The sequence below is a fragment of the Perna viridis genome, chromosome 5 (assembly GCF_037379345.1).
Source record: "Perna viridis isolate PV_CMFRI_1.1 ecotype Kerala chromosome 5, ASM3737934v1, whole genome shotgun sequence".
NCBI classification, from domain to species: Eukaryota; Metazoa; Mollusca; class Bivalvia; order Mytilida; family Mytilidae; genus Perna; species Perna viridis.
The window spans coordinates 4,890,769-4,902,815 of NC_142449.1; the positions used below are offsets into that span (position 1 = coordinate 4,890,769).

Sequence of the window (12,047 nt, forward strand, 5' to 3'; positions counted from 1 at the left end):
TTATATCAGATAATTTATTTTTGATATTTTTTATAACAAAAATATTTTCTGATATCAAAAGAAAATTTTTGATTAAGAATTAAAAAGAATTTGTAATACCATAAATATTTTTTGATAAAATAAATGAATATTTATTTCAAAGTAAACAATGCCGATTTGTATGCAGGGCATTCCTATGTAGTGAAAATCTATACTCTTTATTTACTTCCGTCAACAATTAAAGATGTCGGACCTTTTAAGTTTTGATAATCCTGTATTTTCTAACTTTGCGTTTTACTCGAGTGTAGTCCTATGTAAAACAATGGCGATGAGCTTTTTAACGTCCTTCAATCGCATCCGACTTAATGTAAGTTTTAATCTTCTCGATAGTTGATAATCGTTCATTTATAGATAGGCAATCCGGCCTTTGGACCAGAAAGAAAGATGTCTACGTTCAGTTTTGATAATCCAGTGTTTTCTAGCTTTGCATTTAACGCGTCTGTTGTTGTGTGTAAAACTATGTTCATGAGTGTGTTGACCGCTAGAAATAGAATTAAGTATAAGGTTAGAGTTGTAAACCTGTGTGCACTGAAGTGTAAGTATTTGTAAGAATCAGGCGAAATGGGGAAAAATCAGAAATGTGCATGTCAATAACCCACCGATCTGACAATATAATTTCATTAAAGGATGGTTTCTGTATATGAAAATGACACTATTTGATTTGTACAACACCGGGTTGCTCAGAACTATTCCTTTAGTATGTTAAAAAATAAGATTTCTGACAGATTTATCTGCCCTTGTAATGTTCATTTTCAGTGGATTTCATTGACATAATAACTCAATTTACCAACATGATATGAAAAATCTTTTCCTTGATTCTGATGGCACAAATAGTCAAATGGTGTTTTTATACCATGTTTCACCCTCTGCCTGATTCCTACAAATACTGAGGCTTAATCGTCTGCTTAACTAAATGTTTGCAAATTCGAGGCGAATGCGTTCTTTCTTATTGCATGTCGACTGATGTCTTACCTGTAGAATCATTTTTGGTTAACAAGGTTTTCGTATTTATATTTACGGTATCAGTGTAAAAAAATCTACATAAGCGTCAAAACATATCAGTGAAGTACAAAAATAACACACCTCCGCGTAGCGACCAACGCAAACCCGCGATGATATTGGCAGCCAAAAGTCATAACTCACTATCGCAGTTAAGCGTTATCATAAACGCACTTCAGCGTATTACCATCGGACAAATTTCAGTTTAAGCGATTTTTCGATGGGGTAGGGTTACATTGTTTCCAATTTTACTCCGAAACCTAAAGTGTTACCGCAAATCTTTTGGAACCATTTGAAAGCTGGGATATTTGTCTGTCTAATGATGCCTAAATATGTCAAATGACTTCGTATTGTATAAAGAAGAAGTTAGAAGATTTTAAACAATAAAAAAAATGGATTCTTACCTCAACGAGGTACAAAAAGTGACCGAATAAAGAAAAATTACTTCAGTGTATTCTTGGCGACAAAATGATTCATCAATGGGAGTGGGATGCACGGGTGTAACCTCAACCAACGTACTAGTTTGAAAGTTATGTTTTCATGCTGTTCCCAAGAAGGATTTTCTAGATTTGCCTTTTTAAAATAAAACTTGTATAATAGTCTCAAATGCATTGTCAATTTTATTCATTGTTGTAGGCGTTTGCAAATCCAGAAGACTTTGTGGGTTCTAAAAAGCCCATTGAGGAAAGAAAGGCCCCACCTCACCCAACAGTGGAACGTATTAGAAGGTAATTTAAGTTTGTCTCTTGAATGTATGAGGAATGGGTCATGGGTACATTTCTTATATAGTTGACAACAATACACAAAAAGGACGAGATGAGAATAGAAAATATGAAACCACCACAAATAAAAATCAAAAGGACTCGTGGACTCACATCTTCCCTATAAATTCCATAAAAAAATACTATATTTGTAATTGTGTACTTAGGCATATTCCACCATTCACGATATGGAAGCAAGTTATTTTTGTTTGTTTCAGGTGTCATTTGAACGATCTAGAGAACGTTATTCCATTTGTTTTAATTGGACTCTTATATGTATGTACCAAACCGGAACCAAGTACAGCTTTGATGCATTTTCGCGCCTTTGCAGGTCTCCGCATCTTCCATACATTTGCTTACCTTATTCCAATACCGCAACCATCAAGGGTCTTGTCTTTTCTTCTGGGTGCAGCTGTTACAGTTTCTATGGCGGTAACTGTCCTAAGAACCGGCTCTTTTTAGGCTGATCTATAACAACAGCCAATGCTTTGATATTGCCTGTATACAGAGTGTGTATAAACAGGAAGTGTTTAATGATTTACAATTCAGTGGCAGATCCAGAGTGGGCGGATGACTGTTCATGCCGTAAAAAATAAATTTTGAAATAATTTATTAAAGCATGAAATCTTGATTTTTCACAAATTCTACCCTAAATCGTTTTTGCCGTGCTTTGCGCCTAATTTTTTTTCTATTTACGCCCCCCTAGCCTGAAATCCTGGATCTGCCCCTGCAGTTAGTAGTGTTTTCTAACTCTTTAAAGTAATTTGTTGAATCTTAACTTATGATGATTAAAAGTGCAACTTTTGCATGTGTGAGTAGTACATTGAATGTTCACAAAGATCTCCTTTTGAGTGCGTCATGTGAAAACATTAACAACATCAAAAGTCCATACATACATGTATACATATATTTTTATATTATTAATTTGAAAATAAATAATACACATGTGTTGTTTCTTTATTTTCAATAGCCACAACGATTGGATGATTACTAAAATACAGGCCTCATCCCTGTAAAATCCCGCATGCTCTATACACACTCTCAAATTTGCTATTTAAAGTTCACGAGTAGTAAATCTAGTCAAAACTGTATCTATATTTGTCTGAGTACACGTGATTAGTTCTGTTGAAAATTCAATACTGAGTATTTAATTTCTGACTTGCTAATTGTTACAGGTCAGTACGTGAACTTGACATGCGGGGTACCAAAACTTGTCTTGATATCCATAAATTGGATCCCTATTACACTGTGAATACGGTCACATGGTGTGTCGGTCGTATAATAAAGACCGATAATTACCTTGTATGAAGGCACCTGATATGTCAATTAATGTATGACTATGGTTAATTTTATTCGTTCACGCAAAAGTTGCAGGCACATAGGACACGATATATGTAACTCGATTATTATCAAGTAGGTCAATTATTACATAAATCATAGCCATTGCTGAAAAAGTGTTAAACTATTAATTCTTTCAGCAACTAACATAAATCACCAGTAACATCGAGTCAAACTATCCAAGATAGGTAGTCCTAAATTGACATCGTCTATGTAACGGATCATGTTTTATGCAAATTTTTTTCTTAAAATAGAACTGTGGATACAGACTAGTATTGCCCGAGGGGCAAGTATGGACGCAGACTGGCATTGCCCAAATAGCAAATTTGAACAGTTTTTAGTGGAGTCCGAGTTGCTCATTTACTTTTGTTACTTTGTATGTATGATTTTAGTTACTTTATGTTCTTTGTTGTGTGTGTCTGTTTTCCATGTCTGGTCATTGTCGCTGGATTCCACTTTAAACAGGGAGCATGGCCCAGGTGCGCCGGTAGGGTGAACGTATTTGCATCGTCCAGAAAATTCCTCCATTCAGTGAAATCAATAATTATGCACATGTTTATAAATATATATTATCATGTGCTACTAATTATCTACTAATATCAATAAATGGGGAACGAATTCCTCAATGACTTGCCACAACCATAAGACATGTCATATACATATTCTTCCTTGAAGGTGTACTTGCATGGATGTGTTGAACTTGATATGTCATGTTAATAATGACTGGGCATTTCACTTTATGTAGGTTAGCTTGGTAAAATTCTGGGCTCTCAGGTTTTTTTTTTTTTTGATTAACAGAAACCAACGGTGTGGTATCTGTCAGCTAATTTTAAAATGGAAGGGGCCATAAACTAAAAAAATAATAGGAGCAATCGCTGATTAGTAGTTAGTAAAATCATATCAAAATTTCATACCAATTGATCAACCATAACCATAAAGTCATCGCACGAAAATCAAGTGAATATGGACGACGACGACACGGACGCCGCCGACGATGACGTCGCTGTCAGCACCATTTTCGGTGACACTATTATGTTTTAAAAATACACACACACACACACATATATATAGGGGTCTGAAAAATTCCCAACAATGTTAGAACTGTCAAATTTGCGATGCAAATGTTTGGTGGTTCCCTCCGCGGGACATGCCTGTATCAATTTGATCCGATAAAGCAGTTTAGCGAATAGAATCGTCACATTCTGAGGCAAATTCGGGATTTTAAAATTGACATGCTCCATTTTCAATTCCCTAAAAAGCCTTTCAATTACTCCTCCTTAGGACCAAATTAGTAGTGTATGCTTTGCTAAGAATTACATCTATAATGTCTTTGTTTTTACATTAATCCTAGTTAAACAGTTCTATAGCAAAGGAGAATAAAACAGCATAATGGAAAAATTTCCCACTTACAGTCATTTACTCAACGAAAAACATTCGAAATTCTTATGAAACAAAAATACAATATCGGTATATAAAGGACTTTAAGGCTAAATCTATCGGTATTGACTCACAATTAACACTTCAAAATCAATGTTTCAACTTAATCTTGTATCAAACAATATTATCTTAGTCTAAATAGTCACATACAATTGTAGCCTGAAAAATGTTTTCTTGGACAAAAACTGTATACTTGTTTTGCAGCTGTATAAAATATATTAAGAGGCGCTGCCAGTATCATTTGGTTTCAGAACCAACATAATGTGTACGTACATTCAACACTTCACAACACTGTCATTAACTTTTGTTTAGAATCTTTATTTCTATATATTTATTTATCCTAAAAAGTATTTTGCTGGGTCAGAGATTCAGCAAATGCTGCTGTAGGCTATACATGCTGTATATAGAGTGCATATTACAAATTGAATCGCTAGGTCACAGCTAATTGTCAGCGTCACTCATTCCGTGCAAGTGATTGGCTGACACTGTGTAATGAACGATTTTTTGATGTTTTGTTGGTTTATATCCACAAAGACAGTCGAATTATCTCCTAGAACCAACGATGTTCTATCTTTATAATGCACGAAATGAAGGATGTAACGGATATATATACGGAAAGTACTACCATTTTCAATTTTATTGTATAGTGTTATTTAATGAAAAACTTTAATCTAACCATTCTAACCATGCAGTCCAACAGGAAGGAGGAACGGTTGTTCTGTTAAAAACAGCAATAATAATATCACTATATATAAAACTTACAAGTTCAGAACAAAACCTCTCCCTTACCAACCTATACATTTTGTTATACATGTATGTATGACTGTACTTTTATCTCCAATCATTTTCTTTATATATGTCACCCCATGTTGCCCCTTAGAGACCGTGGCTAGAATAAAATTAGGATAAAATTCAAGTAAGCAACAAACAAATCTTCAGACTACTTTGGAAATGAAAACGAAATCAAGTAGAAAGAGTAATAAAAATCTGAGAGCCCGTCAGCCCGAATACTAACCAGTCATATAAAAGTAGAACACAGTGGGTTGGTTTATATTCTGCTCTGTTGAGTTTTATATAAGTCTTCATTATTTTTTGGGTATTTAATTTGATTACTAGTAGTTGGTTTTGCAATGTGAGGTAAGTTAAGAAAATCTGCTGAAAATGTTATAATGATATTCTGATAAATACTAATGTACATTAATAACAGGTTTATAATAACATATACATGTGTTTCTATAGAAGTTTTTTGTGGTGTAGGGCAGTGATATTCGATTGAGTTACATTTTAACATTTATGTTAGTCAAAAATCATATTTTGATGATCCCAAAAATCTTTTCTAGACCATTTAGATCTAAACTGATATCACCGTGACTTATTTTATTTGTTTATGTATTTCATTTGTCAATGTCAATATGATAATTATTTGTTTTTTTTCCGTTTATTTGAAATATTACATTTTGCCATGATGTTTACACAAAATTAAATAATGAATAAGTGAACAATAGCCACGTTTACAAGGTAAAAAGGAACTACATACAGATAAAATACAATAAAACGTAAAAAATAAAAGGAATATAATTATAAAAATGCACTTGTCGATTGAGATATGACCTATAATGTAACGCCATCGTTTGATGGGATATTTTTTAATTATTACTATTGTCGAGAAGGAATTCCCTCCACTGCATGGTCAAGATTAGATTAAGTTATCTTTTAAAAATATAAACCCACATTTGTATTCTATCCTATCCTTCAAGGCTAGAGGACATTCAAGTTCCAGACTTTCATACGGATATTTGGGCTGTATGAGTGTCTGTATACGTATAGTATGTACGAGTATACGAATGGTCTGTACGAGGATACATATGATCTGTACGAGTATACGTATCAAAATGCTAAAACGTTTTTAGATTCATATTGATACTCATTCTACAACCTAATGCTGGAGAACAGTAAACATTTTGTAAAATTTGAAGGAAATATTAATTTTGCATTAATTCCATGATCGTTTACCTGCCCAAACCGTTGGACCATACGTGTTTTTGTTTTAAAACACAACTAAAGTGCCCAGGGGTATACGCGTTCAGTCCAAATACCCTTATGGTATGGAACATATAATACTCTTGGAAAACCGACCAGTACAAAAACAACATCTGGTTTTATGCGAACTTAAAGTATTTTTATGACTCGAATTTAAGCACATAAAATTTTATCTGCAAGGAATGTGGCGAAACTATCGCCTTTCCTATGGAGATAGAAAATTGGAAATACTTTAATGACCAAGGTTTTGGGCGAGTCCACTTGCTTTTTTACTTACTATGTGTTTTCTATCGTAATGCATAAATCTGTATCCAGTCGAAGTATTTGTCCTACGTCTTTTGAATATTGCGGTACAAAACGTATTGCGCTTGCTTTCCGCCGAAGTAACTTTTTCCAGCCTAGGCACAGACCATTTTTATACGGAAAGGGGAGGGGGCTGGAATTTTCAATGTTGCTAAATAATTTTATTCTGCTATTCTTACATTTATTTAACTTTTTTTTCAATAGCAATTGAATTATATTTTTTTTCAGAAATATGGCAGATTTTTTTTTGGCCAGTCAAATTTACGATAAACAATAAATGGAAAATATATAAATATCAAGGGAGGGCATATGAAAGTAAAGACTCAGATAATCAGATCTTTTATACTTGTTAAGACCGAATAAAATTAATTAATAGATTTACCCTACCGTTGCACCTGGTCCATGCTCCCCGTTTTTAGTGGAGTCCGAGTTGCTCATTTGCTTTTGTTACTTTGTATGTATGATTTTAGTTACTTAATGTTCTTTCTTGTGTATATCTGTTTTCCATGTCTGGTCTTTGTCCCAGGATTGCATTCTTTTGATTACCGCTATAACCTTGACATTTTTTTTAAATGGGACGTTAATTTCAAAATCAGAATTTCTATCACTTCAGTTTCTTTGTATTTAGGCACTATAATATACAAATCTTTCAATTCTTGGTGACCCAAATAATGTTTCTTCTCTGAAACTGATGTGGCTATGGATTTAGAACATTTCTATACACCAAAAAGATAAAATTAGGCCAGCAAATATCTGGTAAGGAATAAAAAAAAAAATAAAATCCTCCCAACCACCCCATATTTTGATGAGGGTTGGATGAAATTTACTTGGCCTAAACAAGACATGGCTATGTCTGTTGCAAGGTATTGATGAGGAGCTGCTTCTTTTTTCTAAACCATACGTAGCACGAGAAAGTCAGATTTACTGCGATAGCATGAGGAAGTCTCGTACGTGCAGGCCGGAAAGGTTCCCCTGTGATAGCGCGAGAAAGTCTGGGACTTTTGCAGGGAAGCAGTCCACGTCACAATCAATTCTGCATGGCCAATCTAGAGTCTATAGCCATTTATCACCCAAAAATATAATAATTAGACAAGAAGCAATCTATGAGTAAATTCATGATTGTATATTATATCTAATTGAAATTCTTGCACACTTATATAGAAAATAGGGGGTGACAGGAGACAACATTGGCGTATTTCTTGTATGTTCATTGAAGGATGGTGAAAGTTTTGAATTGTGGATGACTTGGCACTTAGTGTTTTTGTAGAGTACTCGGATAATCTTTACTATTTGATAGTATCTTAGTGCCTTCCAAAGTAGATTTCTGTTTACTATGCTACGGCCTTCTTGAACTCCACGAAGTTTATGTAGAGGGGTGATTGCCATTTTATTTACTCCTCGATAAATAACCCGTAACGTGGCAATTGGTCAATACATAATCAACCGCATTGGAATCTGGAGAGTAGCTGAATTCCTCACCAGTTTTTTGGCAGTTGCTCAGGTCGCCCTTCTTTGGAAGCTTAATGATGTAACTTAAACTCCACTTCTCAGGGATTTCCACTGTTTCTCAGATGTGTTCAAACAGCTCATGATAGGTGCTATAGAGCCCCGTGCAGGTGCGAGTGTCAAAAGAATAGGTGAAATACCAACGATCAATCAATTAATCAATCAATCGAGATGTTGGTTTTTCCGGGTTGATCTTCAAGACCTCAGGCGGAAATTTGGTTTAGTCCTGGGGCTTTTCCAGACCTTATTCGTAGGGCTTTTATGATTTCATCTTTCGTGATTGGGGCTTCTCCATGAGGTAGATCAGGAATATTGGTATATCTTCTCCATTTAAAAGTGGTCGATCTTGGTTTGTTATCTTTGTCTTTCACTGATTTGGATTGGTTGGTTGGTCTTTCTATATGCCAGTTGGCGTGTGATGTTGCACACATTTTTGTGTCATTTCTGCCCATTGCATTATTTGCTTTTTAGGCGAGCTCCTTGATGCAGGTTCTGTTATCCTGTTTGGTCCTTTCTCTTTACTTCTTTCCTAATGCTTGAATGTTCATTCATCAACCATTCTTTCTGCTATCTTGTCGTGACCTGGTCAAGTTATATCTTAACAGACCTACTCTTCTCAGTTGTCGCGATTGTATCGTCAGATAACTACGGCTTGTGTTCCTTCTTTGAAAATCCAAGTTCTTTTTCGCATGTGGTATTTTACTCTTTCATATTGCTTGTCTACTGCGCCTCTTCCTTATGTTATACTATCGCTTTCTAATCTGATCTTGTCTAGTTGCCATGGCTATCATGATCTTATATTTAGCCACCACAAGTTGATGATCGGATGCTATATCAGCACCTCGATAAGACTAACGTCTGTTATGCTCCTTCTCAATCCCTTGGCGACTGTAATGTGGTCTATCTGGTTTATAGTTTTCATCTCTTGAGATACCCAGGTTGTTTTGTGTATATCCTTGTGAGGGAGTTTGGAATGTCGTGTCTCCTATGACAAGATCGTTCTGGGAGCAACAATCTGCATTCTGAGTCTTCCATTTTCGTTGATGTTACCAATTCATTCCTTCCTCATATGAGTTCTCTCCCTGTGTTATCTGTTCAAACTTTGGCATTCATGTCACCTATTACAATCAAGATGCCCCAAGTGTTGTTCAATCTAGGGTAGCTTGGAGTTGGTTGTAAAACTCTTCTTTGTCTTCTTCCTCTGCTACGTTGGTAGGAGCGTGGCGTTGAATGACTGTTACTATTTGTATCTTTGACATAAATTTTGCCACGATTGTCACTCACATTCAATGAATGATGATTTGGCCTTCATGTTGAGAGAGATTTCTACTCCGTATTTATGGTTGCCATCCAGAGTACAGTAGAGTTTGCCCTGAGGATAGTGTTACCGCTCCAGATTATATCTATCTGAATTCGTCCCAAAATATCAAGGTTGTAGTGTTCCATTTCTATTGCAGCCTGGGCTGCTTTTCCGGTTTCCTATAATGTCTCCTCGCGCCAGCTTGCAACCATTGAGGCAGTCTTAAAGACGTGCATCATTAAGATTTGACCAGAGTCATCTCACAACTAATTAAGTTGTGCTTGTTGGGAACTTTTCAACCATAAAGGTAATAAGTAGGTCGCATATGTCAGGGATAGGGACTGTCCTCATTGCACATCGTATTAAGAACTACGTGTAATTCTAATAGAACAAATTATAATATTAGAAGTAAGTTCTCATTGCTCAAAAGTATAGCATAGTCTTCTTTTTTTCATTTCAAAGTGAACGTTTTCAGCCGTCTTAATTAGTTCATTACTGAACATGATTGTATACACAATTGTCATGTCATAAGTACATAGGAAATTTGTTGTTATTTAGAAACTGTAAAAGTTCAGAGCTGTCTTGTGCATAAGTTCCTTGATTTTTAACTATAGGTGGCAAGAAGTCTACGCAATTACCACAATGGGAAATAATCGGACGGCATGGTATTCTTATCTTTTCTCTATTGTGGAGATACAATACAAATTGGTTTAGTGGTAGTTCGTGTGTTTTTTCTAATAGTTTGTTTAACATACTGGATTAATATAAAACAAAATATTCTCTTGTTATTGATATCCATTTAGTTGCTCATTATAACATTATGAAATTTTCGACTATAAACCGTAAAATGTTAATATTTAAGACATTTGTTACATACTTATGCATACATAATTTAACATGTTGAATGGCAGTTTATGGTACATTTACTATACATACATAAGATTCCTCTCCTATTCTTTCCTTTTCTTTTTTTATATTTTTTTTCTACTTTTTTTTTTTAATGAAAAACAGAATACAATTTTTTTCTCCATTGTGGAACTTTATTATTTTTTGCCAAAAAAAAAAAAATTTTCTTCAAAGTGAAATTAAGATTTTTTTATCAAAAATCTCCCAGCTCCCCACCCCCACCTCAATATAAAAATGGTCGGTGCCTTAATGCCTGTTTCTATTTTTATAATTTTTTTTGTTGCATTTTGATTAATGGTTACCCATTATTCATTTCTTTTTTATTCACACGAGGTTTAAAAAGTTCGTTTTTATTTCACTATTCAAGATTAACCTTGTTTTGATAAATACCTTCCCTCGTCTCTGCTTGTAGGTATATAGTGACCCCAAATATTTAACAGCTGCGTCTAGAATTGTCACAAAGTAGTTTACAATGACATATTAAGGTGTACTATGTCAGCAGTTACAAATGTTTTCGGTGTTTATAGCGGTGATAACTATATCATTGTAAAGTAATTCCTATCTGCACGAAAAATAACAACTTAAATAAATTATTACTAGTCATAAAAACAACTAGATCATGTAGAAACATTCAGCGTCTTTGTTACGACAGTTTCAAAAGTGAAAACAGGTAACACGGTTTATAATTTTTATTCAAGGACCAGAAAAAAGGAACAAACATAGATGAAACGCACACACACCTCACCAAAAACTTGTCCGAAAAGCTTTAATATAAGAAGTTTAGCATGTTACAAAGTACTGTATAATCTAGTGATTAGCAATCTGTCAGACAGAAATAATTAACCACTTGGAAACTATTAAAACCTTTAATATTGTCGATATTAGAGGTACACGTGTATATTTTAAATTCCCGTGCTTCCCTGTGCACAGAACCAAATATAGCCATGGAGGAATAGAAAATTAACAACACTTTAGTATGAAATCAAACGTCATTGTGTTTTGTATTTTAAGGGTCTGATTGTCCATCCAAAATTTTTAAAGTCAAAACCAGAGGCAAATAAAGATCATGTACTTTGCGTTAGACGAATATTAAAAAAGGGTATTAATTTGACAATACCAACACATTTTTGTAAGTTGAAATGATATAAAATTACAATATTGTATGCTATGCAAAATTAAATGGACTACGTCCACATTATAAGGACGGGACAGAAAAGTATTAAACTCAAATACTAGTCATTTTTCAAAGCAGCCTAAAAGTTTTGTCAGGCACTTTCTCACAGTTCCTTATCGGCCCGTATACTGCCTTTGTCTGTTTATCAACTATTTGGAAGGGTTCATGTCTCTTTGCCACAATCCTCGTTTTCATTTTCTCTCTTTATGTAAGGTATAATTTTTGTTCAATTATTTACAGGTCA

The 12,047-nt window shown here is 34.5% G+C and overlaps 1 protein-coding gene across 2 annotated transcripts; it reads left to right on the forward strand.

Moving 5' to 3' along the window:
• Positions 1 to 189: 189 nt before the first annotated feature.
• Positions 190 to 2,751, forward strand: LOC148615690 (microsomal glutathione S-transferase 1-like). Of its 2 annotated transcripts, none has more exons than XM_088582184.1 (3): positions 190 to 346; positions 1,675 to 1,766; positions 2,018 to 2,751. In XM_088582184.1, exons 1-3 carry the CDS (start codon positions 224 to 226, stop codon positions 2,259 to 2,261), a joined length of 459 nt encoding a protein of 152 aa, XP_088438310.1. In that variant the 5' UTR covers positions 190 to 223; the 3' UTR covers positions 2,262 to 2,751. The 2 variants fall into 2 exon arrangements, with proteins under 2 accessions (XP_088438310.1, XP_088438311.1); XM_088582185.1 differs by lacking the exon at positions 190 to 346 and adding an exon at positions 385 to 543.
• The last annotated feature ends 9,296 nt before the right edge of the window (positions 2,752 to 12,047 follow it).